This window comes from Podarcis muralis, chromosome 5, assembly GCF_964188315.1.
Source record: "Podarcis muralis chromosome 5, rPodMur119.hap1.1, whole genome shotgun sequence".
Taxonomy (NCBI): Eukaryota; Metazoa; Chordata; class Lepidosauria; order Squamata; family Lacertidae; genus Podarcis; species Podarcis muralis.
Genome location: NC_135659.1, coordinates 74,786,842 through 74,809,665, shown reverse-complemented (window position 1 = coordinate 74,809,665; position 22,824 = coordinate 74,786,842). Strand labels below are relative to the sequence as shown.

Below are 22,824 nucleotides of genomic sequence, written 5' to 3'. Positions count from 1 at the left end.
ACTTGGTTCCATTTTTGAACAGTTACAACCAAGATTCCAGCAAAATACAAAATGATGTTCCAAGACAGTAGACTTGAGGGAACAGAGAGAGTGGCTCGATGAGAGGTGTGCAATTATAACTCTCAGGACAACTTCACGTTAACGTCCCTCGATATTTCGAAAGGCTTTTATCAAGCAAGATACACCTACAACTCAGCCTAAGACTGCTCTTTCTGTGCAATCTCTCTGCTCCTCTCTCACCTACCAGTAGTCATATGTGTCATCCCAGTTGTCAAAGTGCACCAAAAAGCGATTGTCCACCACATCTGTCACTGTGGCAACGCATATCAAAGAAGGATTCATGCGGTCCACTGCTTCAAGCTTCATACCCACTTGGAACCCTGTAGGAGCAGCGTTCTGAGGAAACAGAAGAAAGAAAAAAACAGGCCCTTTTCATACATGCACCCATGTGCTGCAATCCTGAGGTGTAGCAGTGATGTGTGCACCTATCTCACACTTCCTTCAGGGCATCAACTACAAAAACAACGAACAGCTATAATGAAGTATTGGTAATTCATTTAAATTCCATCATGTAATCAATCTGCTGAAGGCCACAGTATTAATCCAATTCAATTCTTTATTCTGTTGAGAGCCTTATTTTTACTATGGGCTCCTCCAGATAACCTGTTTACTGAGCAGTTCTTCTGGTTTCCTTACACAAAACTTTTGTGGAGATCAGATGATATCTAGTGTTTATTGAGCATTTGCTTTGATTTGTTTGTGGGATGCTTATAATGAGGATGAGCATTCATCCTCCATTCATCCTGATCTGCTTGAGGAGTGTTGACACGTCTTCCTGTTACTCATTCCTGCATTCCACACTATTCAAGGCATATCCCTGTCACTTTCCAAGTGTTGCTGTTTTAAAAGGAGGGAGGGACTTGCTGCAATAGGACCTTAATCCACTTTAACTGCAGAAACCTTAATTTCCAGTATGCCGGAAATACTGACAGTCTGGTGGGGTCCTGCATGTGCATCAATACTAAACTTACTCCTCTGAAGCTTTCCAATCCTGGGGCCACACTAATGGGGCAGGCTAGGTTCTTTTGTGTGTCGTTGTATGCAGAAATATTTCTCTTGCCACAATTTCCAGAGCACAGAGAATGGGGCTAGTTTGTAGGCAAACGGGTCAGCTACTGTCATGGTATTGCCAGAGCAGGAACAGGCAGAGGGAGGGGGGGCAGGAAGTGGCGATTGAGGAAGGAGGGGACAGCCAGGAGGTGGGATGGCTCTCAGATGTTGAACCAGAGCCTCAGCACCACACAGGAAGTTCTGGCACAGACAGTGAGACAATGCCTATTCCGTTTGCCAGGGAAAGGAGAGAGTTAAAGAGGAGGGGGGAGAGGCATCACGTGAAACCTCCCTGCTTTTTCTGTTGGAGAAGAAGCCACTCCCAGAATCTGAGCCGGAGGATTCAGATGCATGATTGTAATGCGCTGCTTGTACATATGTAAAATAAAGATTGTGTGTATGTGTGTGTATATCTATCTATCTATCATCTATCATCTATCATCCATCCATCCATCCATCCATCTATCTATCTATCTATCTATCTATCTATCTATCTATCTATCTATCTATCTATCATCATCTATCTATCTATCTATCTAGATATATATCTGAGTGAGCAGAGGTACTTCTTGCGAAGAGCATTCACAAGCCATCACAGCTACTCACACTGTCTGGAGTGAAAAATAGGTGCTTTGGAGCAGCCTGAGCTTTGGTTATCCTCAGATAGTTGGCCCAGTTGAAATCTTCTTCCTTGTAACCTAGACACCCTAAAATAAAAAAGAGGCGAAAAGAAGCATTTCAGTGGGCAGCCACACCTCCCTCTTTGACCTACGGAAACAAGTGAACAGTGGTGGTGCTTCTCAGCTTCCTCAAATGTCAGCTTCTTTTGGGATGACACTGAGATACTTTAAGGCCACATTCATACCATACATTTAAAGTGCTGTGGTACCACTTCAAGCAGTCATGATTCCCACCCCCCACTCCAAAAAATTATGTGAGCTTTAGTTTATTGAGGGTGCCAAGGGTTGTTGGGAGATTCCACGTCACCTCCCAGAGCTACAATTCCCAGAGCAGCTTAACAACCAATCCCGTTTCATTCTGTGAATTGTAGCTCTGTGAGGGAAACAGCACCTTTAACAAACTATAGTTCCCAGGATTTTTTTAGAGGGAGCCATGCCTGTTTAAATTGCTACCATAGTGCTTTAGATGCACAGTGTGAATGTTTCCTTAAGACACTGATGGGGAACCTGTGGCCCCACACACATTAATGGACTCTAATCCCCATCAGCCCCATTAATATTTAACTGGGGGGGGGGTTCTATGTTTCCAGCTGTTCCTATTTTAGTTTTAAGCCACCTTGAGTCCCTATCAGGGAAAAAGACTGGATAGAAAGAGCAACCACCACAGCATTTGGAAAGCCACGTTTTCCCCACCCACACCTTGAAAGCTACTGAGGCCCCTCTCTCAAACCAATTTACCTATGGTGCAATTTACACAACTCAGTTATGCAAACAGGGCTGTGATTCAGGTTCCCACATGCCGGCAGCCACTGCATTCTCTTGCTTGGCTATCTCCACACTTGGAGAGATGCTAAAATTTCTCCGGCAGCAAGGATGGAAACTCTCATTGAAAGCTGTGCCTGCAGATGCACCGCCCTAATTCACTCACCTTTTGGGGGCTGGAGTTTGTGTCCTGTTTTTTCAAACCAGCCGGCAGGATGAATGTTGGGGGAGTCAGCGTTCAGCCAGAAATCATGGCATTCAGAGTAGCCATCAAAATGAAGGCGCATCCTATATCCACATACCTGTATGCAGGAAAAGCAACAGAAAGGGACATGCCATCTCAATGAATGGGTTTTCATTCTGCAGCTCTTTCTGGATAGGATAAGCCAAACTTACTGGTTGATTCTATCCCTTACTGGGCTGGTGTGTCAAAATTCTGACATGCTGGGTCCAGCAACCAGTTATTTTTCTACCTCCAGAGAGGTAGGAATCTGGCACAGATAAATGATGCTTACATCATAGTTCATACATTTCCCAGTCTGCAGTCTGTGCATAAAATCTACAATAGTGTGAGCATTTACATTTGATTTCTAACTGGTTCATATCTGCTTTCTATCTCATATTAACAATGTCTAATGAAATGGATTCTGCAAACACAGGGATGGATCCGAAGTTCAGTGGGTCTTGTCTAACCCCTGGCAGGCAGCAATGGGGCTTAACAGAGAAAAGCATTCCAATATATGATTACAGCAGCGAGACTGTTATATGCACAAAGATGGAAAGATACAGCCTTACCTACTACGGTGGAATGGTTGATAGCATTATTGGACTTAGCCAAGATGGCAAAGTTAACATGTTTAATTAGAGACAAATCATTACTAACATTTATTAAAGACTGGAAACTTTTTGATGAAAAGAGAAAATGAACTTGTAATATCTGAATTTGAAGATTGAATTTTTTTTTAAATTTTCTCTCTCTTTTTTCTTTTCTTTTTTCTTTTTCCTTCTTTTTGCTCCTGTTTTCTTCTTCTTCTTCTTTTTAGATTAGATTTTAAACTTTTTTTTATTCTGGTGTATTATACAAAGATACTTTGTATTGGGCATGAACTTTTGTATAAGCATCAATAAAAATATATATGTCAAAATAAAAAACAGAGCAGAAGAGCTATTGTCACATTCAGAGCCCTGCCAGCTACAGTTGGCAGGTGGGAATTAAACTCCAGTATTTTTTGCTATGTCAGCTCCAGGCAGGTGCAGCAGATGTCAGGATCAGACCTGTTGCATTAACCTTCTGGTAGCTGGACCAGCTCAGAATACAGTGGATCCTTGGCTAGCCCAGCTTGAGCCTGTTTCAAGGATATACTCCAAACGCCAGCAGCCAGAATACTACTGGCAGTAGCTTCTGCCTACCTGTGGTAGGTGCTCTTGGGAGATCCACAGTGGCCAAAGCCCCAACCAGCAGATCCCAACCCAGCCCAGCAGAGTTTGACGCAGGGCACCTAACCCCCTACAGTACAGCGGTTTGGGATTCTGGATTGCTCTGCAAGTTTGGCTTGAACCCAGAGCCCTGGAGTGCTCCATGAAGTGAGCTTCTACAAGACCCTTTGCAAGGATCTGATAACTCCATTTCAGGGAGATTGGTGACTTATTTAAGCTTTGTACTTCAGCAAACACTCATAAAACAGATCTGAGGGTGCTGTGCTCTAGTTGTATTTAGAATAGCCAGAAAGAAACCCAGAGGGAGGCAATGGGTGGTATCCTACTAACATGTCCTGTCAGCACAAGGATTTCAGCATGCGCGATGCCCCCTGCCCCCCCCCCCCATATGCAGGTCCTCCTAGAACAAATTTAGGGCATATGCAGGGGAAGGAGACCGGAGGGAAGTCCCATTACACAAGCAGAAATCCATGCGCCGGTGGGACACATTACTCAGTGCTACTTTAGATGCAACCTATCGTGGCCTTCAGCAGCTCAGATGCAAGAGAACGCAAATGGACAGACCCATCTCACCTCGGCCACAGTCAGGATGAAGTACATAGAAGGGTGCTGAGGATCGATCCCCTCCAGTTTCATCCCCACCTTGAAACCATTCTTGTGCTGGGGGGTCGACTGGTGCTAAAAGGAACAAACCACAGGAAAAGGTGAAAAATGTTTTATTGCCATTGCTAGGTTGCTTGTCTTTTACACCGCTCACCCAATGGAATTCTGCATTATATTAGAGGGGAAATCGTTTGCAAAAAATGTGTGCATTGGAAAAAATAGCATACAAAAATGTGTATATCAGGAGAATTTATCATTAAAATGCAGTTGGTTTTCATGAGAACTTAAAAACAACAACAACCTGCAAACTGATGAGGACATGTGGAGAACTGAACTTAAGATTGAAAAAATTAGGAACCGTGAGAAACCAAAACTGGCATATGCATAATAAAGAATTGGCTTGCCAATCATGGTTTGTTGGAGTGAAACAAAGCATGAACCCTGGGTTTGGACACCACACTAAGTCAAGGATCATAGTTAGTTTTCCCCCTGCAGGAATAAGAAGGCCCAAACCAAGCACACACTATTTGTCTAATGCTCCATGCTTTATGTATGAACACAGCCTTTATTAAAACACGCACAAAGCAGCTCCAGAGAGGTGTATGCCTTGAGTGATGTCACAGGTACTAGTCAATAGACCCCTGCAGCAGCCATACACACAGCTTTGTTCTCCATCTGGGAAGAGGAATCAGATTCTCTCAGGCTTAGCATGAAGTGTGCTGAAAATGTGGGAAACTGGTTTATCTAGAACATCCAGCAGGATGGGGAAAACGTGTATGAAAATGGGGAGTAAGTGATGCAGCCTCCTCACTAATCCAAAAATACTGTCTACATGGTCAAATCAAGTTAATCTCAAACAGAGTGCTTCCAATAGATACGTTAAACTACTATGGATCACTTAAAAAATATATAATACTTTCAAAAGAATACACTGTAGATTCATTTTATTCCCTCAACACCTTTTTAGAATTACTCTCCCATGTGATTTTCCACTGACAGAAAAGCAAAAAAACAACAACTGAAAATAAATGGAACTGAGAAGAATCACAGAAAAACATGATTAGACTTTTAAGGAAAATAAAGCAGAAGCCATGATTAAATTGTTGAGTTGGAAACAAGGACACACGGGTGGAAGGCAGCGGAAAATAGAGACTGACTTCTAACGGAATAAGAGGTTTCCTCACACTTGGCCATATTTACATTCCTAATTTACCCAATTTTTATTTCAGTCTAACTGCTACAGATTCTCACATAGAGTCCTGCAAACTGTGGTCCGTAGATGGTGCTAATAATTCTTTGACAGAAATCTCTCTCATGGAACTACAGTTCCTAGAATTTGCTGGGATTAGGTATACCCACAGATGACAGAAACAGGGGCACTGTTAACTCACTTCCTGGAACAGATTTAGAGGGGCAGCAATGGCTTTCTGTTCTTCAAGGTAAGATGCCCAGGTCCAACCTTCTGTCTTCTCCTCGCTGGAAACTGAGAACAGCAAGACGCACACCAAATTTAAATGGTCAAAGCAATAGTAGCTTCATTGGCATTTAGACATTTTGGGGGCAAGGTTCAGAAAACAGGAAAATGAGTTCCCCTGTCCTGTCCTCTCTTGGTGCTGCCCTCCTGCCACACATACAGTGGTACCTCAGGTTAAGAACTTAATTCGTTCTGGAGGTCCGTTCTTAACCTGAAACTGTTCTTAACCTGAGGTACCACTTTAGCTAATGGGGCCTCCCGCTGCCGCCCCGCTGCTGCTGTGTGATTTCTGTTCTCAATCTCAAAGTTCTTAATCTGAGGTACGATTTCTGGGTTAGCGGAGTCTGTAACCTGAAGTGTCTGTAACCTAAAGCGTCTGTAACCTGAGGTACCACTGTACTGCCATTTATGACCCTCAACTACTTCCGCCTTTTGAAGACACAGTAATTGAGGGCAGGACAAGTGATGTATGTTACCCAAAAGCATGGTGTTCTGACTTTGATTCAGCAGTTGCCCTCTTGCTGGTCACAGACACTGGGAATATAAGAAAAACAGCTGCTAGGTTAGACCAAAGGCCCATCTAGTCCAACATCTTTTTCTTACCATAGGAAGCCCACAAGCAGGGCAGGTGAACTGTAATGTTCTCCCCCCCACCCCACGTTTACAAATAGCTGTTATTCAGAGGCACACAAGTGGCCATTGATAGCCTTAAACCTTCATGAATTTGTCTAGTCCCCTTTTAAAGCTGTCCAGCTTGGTGACCATCACTAACTACATCTTGTGGTAGCAAATTTCATAATTAATAATCATAATTTTATTATTTGTACCCCACCTGCCCCAGCCACTCTGGGCGGCTTCCAGCATATACAGAAACATAATAAAACTTCAAACACTAACTTAGTGCATAATTTAACCATGCACTGTGTGTAATTAAAAAAAACCCTTCCTTTTCTCTGCCCTGAATATCCCAGCATCCACCTTCACTGGATGATACCAGGATTCTAGCATTAGGGGAGATTGGAGGGGGGGAGACTTCTATCTAGTTTTCCTCCACATTATGCATAATGTTACTCCATCATGTGACAACTCAGTTAATGGGATGATGGACAACCCTTTATAATCATGAGTGGATTGCATTTCTGATGCAGTATATAAGGAAAGCACTTCCTATATTGAGCTTCCCCTTTTCCCCAAGGCGGCAGACAGAGGGCAGATGGGTGGACCCCTCCTAGAACGTTTAGTTTTCATTATGTTAATTAAGACTTTGGTCCTCTCTCTACTGAAGCATCAGCAAATGCAAGCAAGCCGTATTCTCCCCACTTGCGCAGTATGAAGTAAACCTCTTCCTGCCTCCCTGTGCGCTGGTCAATCAATGCAAAGGGATGACTTAGGAGACTCAGCACTAACAATGTAATTGCATTACACTGTTGCTTTATTGAAACGATTCAATCAATTAAATAACTTTAAATGTAATAGACTTAAGTATTTCATTTTTGCTCTTTTACATTGACTTACAATAGCCTCCAACTGCATCACCACCATCTCTCCTCTGCACCCAAACTACTAATAAAAAGGTAAAGGTACCCCTGCCCGTACGGGCCAGTCTTGACAGACTCTAGGGTTGTGCGCCCATCTCACTTAAGAGGCCGGGGGCCAGCGCTGTCCGGAGACACTTCCGGGTCACGTGGCCAGTGTGACAAAGCTGCATCTGGCGAGCCAGCGCAGCACATGGAAACACCGTTTACCTTCCCACTAGTAAGCGGTCCCTATTTATCTACTTGCACCCGGGGGTGCTTTTGAACTGCTAGGTTGGCAGGCGCTGGGACCGAGCAACGCCGCGGGGATTCGAACCGCCGACCTTTCGATCGGCAAGCCCTAGGCGCTGAGGCTTTTACCCACAGCGCCACCCGCGTCCCAAAAACTACTACTTTCTAGCTAAATGCCTCCCTCCTCCAGCTGTAAACTAATGGCAGGGACTGCCATACAAAAATATTATATGAAGCAAAAAATCCAAGTTGTGTAGACAGATACATGCACTTGCTTGAATGGTTTAACAGCTAGATATAAATGTAGGAAATAACAACAACAACTACTTCTAATAATATCTATTTTATGGTTTCAGGTGTTTCTGTGTGTTTTGTAATCTCTGCAGCATTCTGAAATGCACCACTGGATCATAAGACTCCAAAGAACTCTTGATTGACTAGCCTAACAGGAACTTTTAAACCAAACCCACTCCATCCCAATACAGTTTAGCCTCCACCTTCCAGAGAACAGGAGTAAATAAGGAGTGCCACACTTTATTTACGCAAGGAATCATCTTAGTAAACAGAAAATCTGAATGGCTTGAGCAAGAGATCTATGGCATGAGCTTACCAGGCTGACTTGTGTTCCATTCTTCATGCCCCATGCTGCCAGCAGGAAGTTCTCCCCCAGAGCCATTGGTCTCCTCTTGCTTCACTTCCTACATCATACAAACAAAAATCAAACCTTCCTACTCTGAATTAATTTACTGCTAACTTCAGACTCCCCTATTTATCCAAGTGAAAGGAACTCCTAGGGTAGTTGCTGTAAGATCAGTTTCCCCATGATGAAACAATACCGAAATTCTGCATTGTTTTTATGCTATCTGTGGGCTCCTCTAGACACCTTGTTTATTGACCGTTCATCCTGATTTGTTTGCACTCAGCTTATGCAGAGCTTAGACTATATCTGGTCTTTATTGAGCATTCCTCCTGGTTTGCTTGTGGGGCATTTATATGCCTTCTATTCAGCATTCATTCTCCCCACACTTTTCAGTGAATTTCCCCATCACTTTCCAAACTGCAAAAAACCCAGCTATTGTCAAGAGTAGATTTGTTGCACTAGGACAGGAGAGAGCTCTAATCCACTTTAACAGTGCATGTACATTTGAATCCCTCACACAAGTTTTGACAGTCAAAGTATTAAAAAAAAAATCAGTTAGAAACAAGTCGGTCAGGTCAATGAAATGAGGAATTGTATATATGAAAAGAAAATGTTGCTTAGGGAGTCTTGCACATATATGGAAGAACACCCCAGCTGTACCATTTGCTCTGATTCTTCCTCTTCCTCCTCGGAGGGGCTTTGGTAATCTTTCCTCTTCCGCTTCTTCACTGGCTTGAGGATTTCAGTGGAGTTGGTGCTGCCAGCAGAATTCTCCACGATGACAGACCTACAAAGCAAAGCAAACTTTTGCAGACTCAGGACTTCTACCGCCAACCATGTTTTCCAAGCAACGGGAACTGCTTGGCCTTGAGCACTAGAACCGGCTCCTGCAACAATATTGTGATCGCTGTAGAAACTGAATGGAGGAGGCAAAGCCTCACTTTGGAGGGGATTGACTTTTTAGGGAAGCAAGACCTATTTGTACCAACCAGATAATATTGTGTCGAGCTAAGAAGACGAGAGGTTCAAGTCCCTGCACAGCTGTGAAGCTGACAGGGAAGCCCACACTGGCCTGTTTTAAGGATAAAATGTGATACCCCAGCCCTGGCCCCAACAGGCGGCCCTGTTTAGGGAAGCTCTTAATGCTTAATAGGTTATTGTATTTTAGTGTTCTGTTGGAAGCCGCCCAGAGTGGCTGGGGAAACCCAGCCAGATGGGCGGGGTATAAATAATAAATTATTATTATTATTATTACCCCCCACGTGAGTCACTCTGGACTCCCTGGAAGCATGGTGAGACACAAATGCTATAAATATTGCTCTTAAACCCCTCCTAGATGTGTTGCCTCTCTTTCATCCTACAAATCAAGTCACCAGCAGTCTGTGCTCTGCCCACCTTCTCAGATGCCGACACTTCAGCTAAAAGCCAGGGGAAAGACATCATGAGGTAACTTGTCCCATGGGGCCTTTTTCCGATGAGGAAGTGCAGACAGTCATGGAGGTGGCAGAGTGCTGGAGAAACGTTTAATGGAAAGAAGAAACATGCACACTACCCTTGGCCCATTTGTGAGTTCAAAATCCCCCTGAATTCTTGTGACTGAGGCAATAAAAATGGACGTCTCCTCTTCTTGAGAAACTGGGGCAGGGGAGCACATTTCAGCACAGGAGCAGGTTTAATATAACCCACTCAAAGGAAAGAGAGCTTCCAGTACTGGCAGATACACAGCAGCATTTCTTTCTCTCCATTTCTCTCCAAATTAGAAGAATTAGGAATATGCAGAGCTGCAAAATTCCTCCCCTCCTTCTGCCTATCATGCAAGGACAGCATCTCTCTCCCTCCCCCCTTCTTTTTTTTACCTTTCTTTGAACTGCCGGTGGCAGTTCTCACTGCAAAACCCTCTTCCTTCCTGGGCTGACCCTGAAACGTTTCTTCGGCCGCAGGTGCTGCAATGGCACAAGCTGTCCACAGATGGCAGCTTGGGAGCCTCTGGGACATCCGAGTCTAGGGAAACCAAAAGAGAAGCAAAAACTCAAATGGGCCACATTGGTCACAAGTGAACTCAACAGCAGCAGGCCAGCCAGCTGGCCCAGATTCTGGCGTGGCAAAAGTGCTTGTCTGAGCACTCGTGTCAGAAGCACAATGCTAAGAACCAGCTTTAGGTCGTCTGCACAGTGACACACAAGCTCAAAATTTTGCCTTGTAACAAAGCACTCAGAGACTAGATAGAAAATAAACTCAGGTAACCCGAATGACTAAGATCGCATAGATTAGTGGTTCCGAAACTTTTTCACCCCCACATAGACCACCTGAACATTGCTAGGGGTGAACAACTGAATGATTTTTCCGCCTCTTGCAGCTACTGTAATGTACCGTGCTACAAGTATCGTTTATATTTATATTTTTATTGCTTGTGTTATTTCTTATGAATTGGATTTGTACTGTTTTGGAGTCACAGGGCAGTAAGTTCAAAATGGGGATTTTTCCACATTGCCCCTGCCTTTCCTTCTGCCATGTGTGATCTGCCACATTTTATTTCAGACATCATGTGAAGGCATATATATTTGTCCAGGTTTTCCCCGACCCATAAGACTGGATCCTTTCACCTCAGTTTTTATGTTGCTGGCTTAGTGTTTGTGCCCTGCTGAGAGATTTTAACCATTAAGCAATTTAGAAATGTTTTAAAATAAATAAATCAATGATCTTTCATACACAGAGAAGAAGAAGAGTTTGGATTTGATATCCCGCCTTTCACTCCCTTTAAGGAGTCTCAAAGCGCCTTACATTCTCCTTTCCCTTCCTCCCCCACAACAAACACTCTGTAAGGTGAATGGGGCTGAGAGACTTCAGAGAAGTGTGACTAGCCCAAGGTCACCCAGCAGCTGCATGTGGAGGAGCGGAGACGCAAACCCGGTTCCCCAGATTACGAGACTACCGCTCTTAACCACTACACCACACTGGCCGATTGTGCAATTTGACACAGACGCCCAGTGCTCTCGAATAACAGTTAGGCCAAATTCACACCATACCTTTGAAGCACTTTAAACCGTCATGGCTTACCCCAAAGAATTCTGGGAGCCGTAGTTTGCTTGCTAAGAGTTATTGAAAGACCCCCTGTTCCCCTTACAGAACTACAACACGCAGAGTAGTATAACAACGAATCTCTCTTCACAAGGAACTTGGAAAAGTAACTCTGTGAAGGGAATAGGGGTCTGCTAACAACTCCCTACATCCTTAACAAATGACGTTTCCCAGGATTCCTTGGAGGAAGACATGCTGGTTTAAAGTGGTATCATGGTGCTTTAAATGTGTGGTGTGAACATCTGAGGAACCTGTAATTATACATTTAAATCACACATTTCTCCACATGTGTGAAGCCAGAGAAGCATTAAGAGGTAGCAATATCACCCCAGCATTCTCATTATCACCATGGCCCAGCAGGGGCTTCTACAAGCGAAATTCCATGCAAAGTTTTGAACCCTTGCTGAGGAGCAATCCTCACCTTGAGTGACGGTGGGATTATCCTTGCTGAGAGGCGCTGCTGCCTCATCCTCTCCCTCTCTTTCTGAGTGGCACTCCTTTAGGGGCTCTGTTGGCAAAAGCTTGTCCGCACTGACCACTTTCAGCGTCCCATATTCATTTATCCGAAACTACATCAATAAGAGAGGGAAGGTAACAAGTTACGGGAGGGGGAAATCTAGGCGCAATGGCTGTATCGCGCTGGAATGAAATCAAGGCGGTATCATCAATACACCTGTATCCTGCCTTTGCCCCAAGGAGATTAGGGAAAATGAACGTGGGACCACTCTGTTTCATCCTCACAACAATCCTGTAAGGTAGGGTAGATTGGAAAAATAGCTCAAGAGCAAGCAGTGAGTTTTGTGCTGTCGCTGAAGATTCCAAAGGGGAAGTTTAAAGAGACACAATCCAGGGGGAAAAAAGCTCAGAATGCAAGGACTTAGCCTTCCACGATGCATGACCTTTTGTGTAATGTTAAGAAGCCTCTGGTGCTACCATTACTGCTTTTAGTGTTGCAACTCCATCCCTCTGGAATCAGTTACCAACTAAAATTAGACAAGCACCCAGTGCCTTACTATTTCAGCATCTATTAAAGATATTTTTGTTCAAGAAGGCATTCCTGGAAGTGTGACCCAGTCATTTTATAGAATAATAAATTGTACAATACTTTTATTGTTTTTAAAGAGTTTGTAATGTCTTTTCTTATTTTTCCCCTTTATTTTATTGTACACTGTTTGAGCAACGTTTGCTTCTTAAAGCGATTGATGAATTTGAAACGAAGCGATAAATAAAGCCAATGCTCCCTTAGAAAGCTGAGGAGAAAGGGATTTAGGAACAGCAAAGAGACTTTCTTCCGCTTACCCTCAGGTTGCTTCCAGGGAGAGTGGCCACTCCATCCTTCCATTCCAGAACCCGGATGGTGTTGCAGGTCTGAACTCCGCTGATCTGGGGGATGACTGTCGCTGTGATCGGCTCGCTTCCCATGCCCTCTCTTTGCCTCTCGGACCCCACGCTTTTCTGGGGTTCCCGAGGGAATCGCTGGATTTCTAAGGTGCTTGTTGGAAGGTTTACAGTGGTTGTGTTTGCTTGTGAAGAGGGGAAGGAAAGCAGTGTGTCACCACCATCTCCTGGCGCATGCACGTGCAAAACATCTCCCACAGCAGAGACAGCCAGAAGATTTTGACACAAAGGAGGGACACAGCATTACAGTCTGGGCAGAGTAGAGGGCTGGAAGAGAACATGGGTAGGGAGGATATGCCCAAATCCTTTACTATAAGGCAGAGGTGGGTGGGGGACCTGTGGCCCTCCAGATGTTGCTGGAGTCCAACTCCAGTAAGCTGGGTCAGGGATGAAGGGAGTTGTAGTCCAGCAGCAACATCTGGAGGCTGCAGAGTTCTCATCCTTGCTATACGTGTAGGTGATGTAAGATTAATGACTTCCAGAGGGATAGCTCAGTTGGTAGAGAATCAGACTCTTAATCTCAGGGGCATGGGTTTGAGCCCCATGTCGGGCAAAAGACTCCTGCCTTGCAAGAGGTTGGGTTAGATTGCCCTTGGGGTCCCTTCCAACTGTACCACCCTATGAGTCTATGAAGCCTGCCAAGGCTTCCCACCCACTTTGCATAGTTCCACATTACAGTGGTGCCTCGCAAGACGAAATTAATTCGTTCCGCAAGTCTCTTCGTCTTGCGAGTTTTTCGTCTTGCGATGCACGGTTTCCCATAGGAATGCATTGAAAATCAATTAATGCGTTCCTATGGAAACCAACTTCAGACCAGGTCCGGGGACAGTCTGTCCCCCGACCTCTTCTGAAGGCTGGGGGGGGGGGGGACAAGGGCTTTTCTTCCCACCCCCAGCATTTTAAAAAACCCCAGGACAGCGGAGGGCTTCTCCGCTGTCCGGGCGATCTTAAAATGCTGGCGGGCGGCATTTTAAAATCGCCCCGGGACAGCGGAGGACTTCTCCGCTGTCCGGGGCGATTTAAAAGCCCCTGGGAAGGCAGGCAGGGGGGACAAAGACTTTTGCCCCCCCGCCTGCCTTCAGAAGAGGTCCTGGACCTCTTCTGAAGGCCGGCGGGGGGCAAAAGTCTTTGCTCCCCCCTGCCTGCCTTCCCGGGAGAGCGGAGAAAGGCAGCGCTTTTCTCCGCTGTCCCGGATGGCTTTTGAAGGCAGACCCGCCGCCAGCCCCGCAAGCTCCGGGGACAGTGGGGAGACGCAGCGCGTCTCCCTGCTGTCCCCGGACGTGATCTGAAGGCGGGCGGCGGGGAGAAGAGCGCTTCTCCCTGCTGCCTGCACCGCAACCTCTGGGGACAGCTGGGAGGCGCAGCGCGTCTCCCCGCTGTCCCCAGACCTGATCTCAAGGTGGGCGGTGGGGAGAAGAGCGCTTCTCCCCGCTGCCTGCCCCGCAAGCTCCGGGGACAGCTGGGAGGCGCAGCGCGTCTCCCCGCTGTCCCCGGACCTGATCTGAAGGCGGGCGGAGGGGAGAAGAGCGCTTCTCCCCGCTGCCTGCACCGCAAGCTCCGGGGACAGCTGGGAGGCGCAGCGCGTCTCCCCGCTGTCCCCGGACCTGATCTGAAGGCGGGCGGAGGGGAGAAGAGCGCTTCTCCCCGCTGCCTGCACCGCAAGCTCCGGGGACAGCTGGGAGGCGCAGCGCGTCTCCCCGCTGTCCCCGGACCTGATCTGAAGGCGGGCGGCGGGGAGAAGAGCGCTTCTCCCCGCTGCCTGCACCGCAAGCTCCGGGGACAGCGGGGAGGCGCAGCGCGTCTCCCCGCTGTCCCCGGGCCTGATCTGAAGGCGGGCGGCGGGGAGCCTTCCAAAGCCCGGCGGCGGCGGGAGGAGGTGTCCCCGCCCCGCTGCCAGGCTTCGGAGGAGGTCCGAGGACAGTGGGGAAGATGCGCTGCGCTTCCCCGCTGTCCCGGAGATTTCCCTATGGGCTGTCGTCTTGTGAAGCAAGCCCATAGGGAAATTCGTTTTGCGAAGCGCCTCCAAAACGGAAAACCCTTTCGTCTAGCGGGTTTTCCGTCTTGCGAGGCGTTCGTCTTGCGGGGTACCACTGTACCATTATTTGGTGAGAACAGCTTTAGGTCCCGGCAAAACAAAAACAAACTTGATAGTTAAGCCTACAAGCTTAAATTGCTCTCCTTAGTCTCAACATGTTACAGTCTGGATGCATGAAGGAAAAGTTGCTTCTTCCTTTCCTACCCCAAGAACGCCGTGATCAATAGATGCAGAGCAAAATCAAGTCCTAAAGGCACATGTCTACTGCAAGTTAGATCATTACATCTTGGTTCTCGTTGCTTTTCTTACAACACTGATCTACACCATTAGGTGTTTCTACAACTTTATCTGCTCTCTATTACCTGATCCGAGTTTTAAATGAATGGGCTGTATCCACAGCAGCACAGAGTAATGCTACTCGTCAGTGCAAGGATTTCTGTTTGCATAAAGAGACTTCCCCCTGCTCCCACCCTCTATTTGTTCTGGGGGTTCCCCCAACCCTCCAGAGATTTGATGGTGCAGAGTGTGTATGGCTGGAGGAGAGAGAGGGAGAAATCATGTTGCACAAATGGAAATCCATGCATACAGTGGTACCTTGGTTCTCAAACTCAATCCGTTCCAGAAGTCCATTCCGAAACCAAAGTGTCCCAAAACCAAGGTGAGCTTTCCCATAGAAAGTAATGCAAAACGAATTAATCCGTTCCAGACTTTTAAAAACAACCCCTAAAACAGCAATTTAACATGAATTTTACTATCTATAGAGACCACTATCCATAAAATGAAAGCAATAATCAATGTACTGTACTAGAAAATAAATAAGACAGTATTGTAGATCATAAAAATCAAAATTATTATTTTTTCTTACCTGAACTGATAATAGTCATTGTTTGGATGGGGGGCTTTTATCCATTTCCACAGTCACACAATCAATCAATCAATGAGTAGCTGTACTGGGTTCCACACAATCACAAAAACAAATTAACCAGAAAAGCCTCAAAAACAAAAACGCAAAACAAATAGCAAAAACAAAAGCGCCAAACTTAATCCATTCCAGAAGTCCATTTGACTTCCGAAATGTTCGAAAACCAAGGTGCAGCTTCTGATTGGTGCAGGGTCCCTGGAAACAATAGCAGACAGCTGCATTAGACGTTCGGCTTCCAAAAACATTTGAAAACCGGAACACTTACTTCTGGGTTTTAAGCATTTGAGAACCAAGGGGTTTGAGAACTAAGGTACCACTGTAGATGGGATGTGTTAGCTGGACGCCACCCTCTACTTTGCTCACAAGCTTCAGAGGTATGCCTGGCAGGGGTCTGTGGGTGGGGGTGGGTCCTCGTTCACCACACTGCACACAGGCCAGCTTTGAATAACGTACCCTGAAAATACATTCAACTGCAAACTGAACGACCAAACACACAGAACCCAGTGGACAGAGCAGGTGGGTATTAGCTTTGCCTTTGGGGCCATAAACATAAGTTGTTGCCTTTTGGACCAGAAAGAATGGAAGCAATGGCAGCAGGAGACTCTGAAAATACAGCGAGGTGCTTCAAGTTCCAAGTACCCACCTGGTATGATGAAGGCGGTTGCTGGTAGGTGAGCATTTTGCACAGTATTCTCATTGGCAACCAAATGGACACTGACTTCCCCTGTCGCGTTGCCTTTTGTGCTTCTTATCACTTCCATCTCTGCTCGTCCATCCATCACCTTGCCTAAGCCACACAGAACAGAACTGGAACACAACCAGGAAGAAGAGATCCCATTTAGCATTTGGGAGGAAGCGTATGTGAATCACAAGCAACTTAAGATGTATTACCATTATTTTTCTTTAGAGGGACAGATATAGACAGCAGAGTCCCCTCTCATGCAAGATTTTGCTTGCACATCTCTCATTTGTTTTTGCACACATGGATGGAATATTGGATGATCAAATTAACTAGCCATAGTGGTTCATCAATGTCTGTTTTTAACCTTTTTATGGTTTTACTCCTGTAAACTGCTTTGCTATTTTTTATGATATTTATGATACTTTTGTAAATAAATAAACTCCTGCGCCAAGGATAACTATGACCATGAAATAGATACTTGTCTTGTTCCTGATGGGGCTGTACTTTCCTAAAGGATCAGGTCCACAACTTGGAGATGCTATTATATCTGGCTCAATGAACGGATGCACAAAACAATGACCTCGGTTGCAGAAAGTGCCTTCAATCATCTTGTCCGGTGCGCCAGCTGCAATCTTCCTGGAAAAACCCTTCCATCTTCTGATAACATACAGATTACATTACTGGAATGCATTTTGTGTAGCACTGCCTTTAAAAACGGTTTGGAAACTTCAGCTGTCTGCTTCCTGGTGCAGCTAGAAACGAACTTTTCTGATCAGTGCTAACAGAGCTTAATTTGCTGCCAGTTCATTTCTAGGCGTGAAAGCATTAATGTTTTATCTCCGAGGCCCAAATGCCGTGAGCCTTTGCATGTTTACTCCAGAACAAATGACGCTATGTTCAACAGCGCTCGCTCTCAGGTAAGTGTGTACAGGATTGCACCTCAAATATGCAATCCTACACATGTCTACAGTCATACCTCGGGTTGAAGTAGCTTCGGGTTAAGCATTTTCGGGTTGCGCTCCATGGCGACCTGGAAGTAACGGAGCATGTTACTTCCGGGTTTTGCTGCCTGCGCATGCGCAGACGCTCAAAATTACGTCACGCGAATCACGACTCGCACACGTGCAGACGCGCACACACAGGTTGGGTTCGCTTCAGGATGCGAAAGGGGCTCCGATATGGATCCCGTTCACATCCAGAGGTACCACTGTACTTGGAAATTAGTTCCACTGATATGAGTAAGGGAGCTGAGGTTTACTCCTAGGTACAGGGATGAACAGCTTTTTAGTCCTCAATGGACATTCCTCCCCCGTGCACTGTCCTTCTCTTATAAATCACACTGGCAGCAGCATTCAGCAGCGGGGGGGGGGGGAATTTTGCAGGTGTGGGTGTGTGCAGTTTGGGTACCTGCACAGGCTTCAATGAAAGCCCTCGATGGCTGAACACAGTACACAGGCTTGCAGTCTCCCAATCCTGTGGTAAATAGGACTGCAGCCCAATCAGTCACCCACTTCTCTATGTGGTCCTTGGGGGCTAAAATGTTCTCCATTCCTGTTACACACCCTCAAATCTCTTACTGAAATCAATGGAACTTACACCTGAGTAGACATGTATAGTAATGCACATATTTGAAGGACCACCTTCTCCCAATACGAACCAGTCTGGTTATTGAGCACCTTCCTGGAGATCCAGCTCAGGGCACCTTTACTTCTGAGGTGAGCGGACATCAGAGACAAGAACACATGATGGCACCACACCTGCTGTATGGAGTTTCTTCTCCTTACCACTTCACCTGACACTGACATTTCAGCAGCAGGTAAAAGTGACTGTGTTTTCGGGGGGGGGGGGGATGTTAGACGAATTTTATTTATTTAGTAATTCATCTTGAATGGCTGCTGGAAAACTCTATTTGGTAATGGTTGATTCTAAACCTAAGTTGTGAGCTGCCTTGATAGTATTCAAATGTGGGATAAACATGTTTATATAAAACATATTGAAAGAGGAAAAACTCAAACACGAACTCTCCCAGGCTTCAGTAGCACAAGGGTGCGCTGCCATAATTATAATGTCACAAATGGCATGCCATTGGTATGGAGAGGGTTGTGTCACTCATCAATGCTGGCATCATAGCAGTGTCCAATAAGTCCTTGTTCATGCAATCATATTTCACGCAACACTGTCACAACCAAAACAACTGAATTTTCCCTGGTATGAGTGGGGAAAGCTGAGGAATCTTTGCAAGAGAAATGTAGCATGAAGCTCTGGATCCCCTGCAAAAAAGGGGAAACAATGCTGCATTTATCATTGCTCCGGAAAGCCTCAAAATCCCTTTGGAAGCTTGGAGTCAAAAGCACAGCTGATCCTCAGTGTTCTTATGGCCACTGGAGGGCAACAGAAGAATGCAAATAGATGGTTATCAACTCTGTGGAGTTAAGAGTGCACATGTGTCATCAGTATGTTCTGATGAACATCCGAGTAGAACAGAAAAGAATACCAGAAACTGGGGTGAGAGGGATGTTGTCAGGAATACTGGACCAAAGTAGCATAGGGCAGTCTGGCCTGGTTATAACTTATCTTATGAAACATTTTTAAGAGTGAATTTGTCTGCATCTTTGCTCACATGTCACTGATACTTGAAATTGAGCATGAGGTTTTCCTTTCCACATGAATGGTGGGTTGTATCCAATTTGAGAAAATTTCCATGGCTGAAGTCACACCCCCCCCCCATGTTCCTCCAGCAAGTAAATGTTGGCATTATGAGCCTGTACATAATGTTTCATTTGTTTGTTTTTTAATTTAATGTCTGGTACTCCATAATTCTTTAGGGATGCGATGGCCCTGTGTGTTAAACCACAGAGCCTAGGACTTGCCAATCAGAAGATCGGCGGTTTGAATCCCCGCAATGGGGTGAGCTCCCGTTGCTCAGTCCCTGCTCCTGCTAGCCTAGCAGTTCGAAAGCACGTCAAAGTGCAAGTAGATAAATAGGTACCACTTCGGCGGGAAGGTAAACGGTGTTTCCGTGCGCTGCTCTGGTTCACCAGAAGCGGCTTAGTCATGCTGGCCACATGACCAGCCGGCTCCCTCGGCCAATAAAGCAAGATGAGCGCCGCAACCCCAGAGTCGACCATGACTGGACCTAATGGTCAGGGTCCCTTTGCCTTATTCCATAATTCTAATCTTATGGGAGTACAGGAGATCAGAAGAGAAATCTTTGGGTCTGCCTGCGGTAGGGTGAACCTGGCTCTTGTGATAAAATTTTGTCTGCAGCTAATGGTTGCTGTTATAGGATGTACTTTTGACTCAGTACCATTGTCTCTACCTGCCATGCTTCTCTTCTGAACTGAGTTTGCAAACTGACAGCTCTCACTGTATCAAATTTTAACGACACCCCTTTATAGAAGCTGGCAGGAATTCCACTGAACAGGAATGACCCAGCGCCTACTCAGAGGGCTTGGTACTCCTGGGAAACAGACGTTTCGTCTCAAGGTCTCAAACCAATTGCTTCTGGTAAAACAAAACAAAACTCACAACTCCTGAAATCTCTCCACAAATTTCTTTGCAGCTAGCCTAATAAAAGCAGCTGTTTTCATATAAACAAGTTTGTGCTACGTTTAAAACCCATCTGTCAGCAGCACGCAGAGCGTCAGTCTTCAAACCTTGTTCCTGCATCAAAATGCTTTGAAATCCACATACCAGCATTTGTCAGAAAGGCCTGAGAGACACCTCCAACAGCCACAGGTCTGGCTAGCCCCAAATATTATCTATTCAGACAGTCACAATGGGAGGCTACTTGGGGGGGTGGGGAGACTTAAGTTCAATTTAAGAAGGAGTTTGGTCCGTCACATCCCCACAAACCCTTTCTGCTATACCTTTACGTCTTCCAAGGCTGAAAGAAATCAATTCAGTATTTCTTTCCCTATGGAGAGGATGCAGAGATCAGAGCTCCTTCTCCTTCACCACATGTTATATGTGTTTGCCGATTCTGGATTACACTTCACGTGCCAGATAAAGAGAACTGTGATCCACAATACATCTGCTCATCTCTGAGGGGCCACAAGATGACTCGTTGCTGGTTTTGCTACAATGGACCAACATGGCTACCCTTCTGGAAATTAGCTCCTAATAATACAGTGAGAACTGCCTTGATGAAGCAGAGCAAGGTCCCATATATACCAGCATTATTGTGCCTCCAGCAGCCAGTCAGATGCATTGCAGGACAATGATGGGCTAGCCTATCCCTTATTGTTTGTCCCTGCTATTGCACAGCACCATTCTATTTTGTGGTGCTGTTCTCAAGACACCAGATATAAAAGAAGCACACAGGCAATCATCGCAGCCTTTCAGAAGAGAACGAAATAGTTATTCAGTTGCCCCAGTTACAGAAGACAATACTTTAAAAAAAACAACAACCCTATCTGATACAGTAGTTCAATTGTTGCTAAAATTGTGCAAGCACCAAGTTAGCAACTGTAGCATTTATATTCCAATCCCTGTGTAATAGATTTGGTAGCTTGCTACTTGGAGGATATGTTTGCTACTCTAAGAATAAACACGTTTGTGTTTGTGTTTTCTTTTACTTATTCATCAGGGGAGATGCACAGTGATGGAAGGGGGAACGAGTGTAAAGAACTTTTTTGGGGGGGGGGCAAAATGTGTGTGAGGTGTGGCAGAGCACTGTCGTGCTGGGAAGGCTGGTGTCTGCTGTTTTTAAGACTTATATCAGCCTTGTAAATAAGCCCACAAGAGTTACTAGCCTGAAAAATGGTTTACCAGCCTACTGGGAAGTGGAAGAGAGAGTCCATCCCTCTTGCAGCTGCCCACTGCATTTCTACACTGGGCACAGAGGAGAAACTAAAGAAGTTGTGTTAAACTAGATGCCATGAAACAGGGGGTCATATTACTGACTTATTTATTTACATATATTTAGCAATATTTATATATAATCGAATTGGTTTACATGACATAGTACGGAATGTTCATTCAAAAATGGTAAAAAAGCACATTTTTAAAACAGTCAACATAATAGCATTATCAAACTATAGATAAAATCAACAACTTTAAAAACTAATGCACATCACAAAATTTAAAATCTGAGCAGGCTTCCCTAAACAAACAAAAAACATGTTTGGCAGGCATCAAAAATAGTACAACAAAGGCATCTCCCTTACAGGCTGTTCCAGAGAGTGGCTGCTGACTTGAAATGTATTGGGTCAAATAATTGACTTTCAGTGCGGCTTTGAGGTCTTGCTACCTTTGTCTTCTTCCTAGAGTTGGCCTAATCTGCACACAGCTCAGGTTGCAACCTCAAACATGCTAGCTGAGAAATAAATTCGAACGGAATCACCAGGGCTCACTTTCTAGTGAGGACCAGGTTGTCAGTTTTGCTCCATCTCCAATTGTTTCTCTTCGCCAGAGGCTCAGATCTCTGTGGTTTCAGTGACTGGGAGGAGGAAATGTTGCACCTTTGGTTCTAAAGGTGCTCCATACATATCCCAAATTGCAGAACTCTCAGATCTAGATTATTTAGTTTTGCTTCTGACAGGAAACAAGCCTGTCTCCTGCTTCTGCTTTTTTCTTCTTCAAAAAACGGAGCTGAACGCCATCCCTCCTCTGGCAAATCATTTGTTGTAATCAGTGCTTTTCTTCTAGAAAAAAGGTGCCGGGACTGTGTACCTTTCAGTAGCCCCAGGAAAAAACACCACTGATTGTAACACAAGGTACAAAGAAAGAAAAGTTGCCTTACACTCCACACGTACTGAGCTAAGCATTATGAGCATCGCCATTCTGCCATGGGACACAGCACACAAAACACTTCATTACCTTGGCGCAAACTGCCGTGTGCACCAAGCATGGAATATACACTGACCATGGAGCCTACACAAACGCTTGGACATTATACACAAACGTGCACACACAATGCAGCAATTCTGCATCTACCCGACCGAAAAAAGGGCAAAAGAAGCTGCAGGTTTGCATAAAATGTGCATAATGATTTACTCTAATTTGAGTTGAAATTGTAGCAAGGAGGTCTGTGAGTGGTGACCTGCTAAGTCTCCTGCCCGTGTGCGAAGTGCTGGTGAGCAGCTTCAGAGGAAGCAAAGCAGTTTTTCAGCTGATATAAGAACTAACAAATGAAAAGGGGGGGGGGATTCATTCAATGGGGTTGGAAAGAGCTAAAACCCTAGGGAGAGAAAAAACATTTCCTGCATTTCCCCTCCCCTCTGGACTTTTGCATCT

At 45.4% G+C, this 22,824-nt stretch overlaps 1 protein-coding gene across 1 annotated transcript in view; it reads right to left on the bottom strand.

Moving 5' to 3' along the window:
- L3MBTL1 (L3MBTL histone methyl-lysine binding protein 1) overlaps positions 1–22,824 on the bottom strand; it is a 43,657-nt gene that overhangs the window by 13,737 nt on the left and 7,096 nt on the right. Inside the window, exons 3-13 of the mRNA XM_028734942.2 lie at positions 16,549–16,712; positions 12,850–13,073; positions 11,972–12,119; positions 10,329–10,473; positions 9,133–9,259; positions 8,443–8,530; positions 5,984–6,075; positions 4,563–4,667; positions 2,719–2,854; positions 1,717–1,817; positions 245–396 (exon numbers count right to left, since the gene is read on the bottom strand). Of these exons, the coding sequence (XP_028590775.1) occupies positions 245–396; positions 1,717–1,817; positions 2,719–2,854; positions 4,563–4,667; positions 5,984–6,075; positions 8,443–8,530; positions 9,133–9,259; positions 10,329–10,473; positions 11,972–12,119; positions 12,850–13,073; positions 16,549–16,684 (1,454 nt within the window). The 5' untranslated portion in view covers positions 16,685–16,712. The remainder of the gene's footprint in view (positions 1–244; positions 397–1,716; positions 1,818–2,718; positions 2,855–4,562; positions 4,668–5,983; positions 6,076–8,442; positions 8,531–9,132; positions 9,260–10,328; positions 10,474–11,971; positions 12,120–12,849; positions 13,074–16,548; positions 16,713–22,824) is intronic.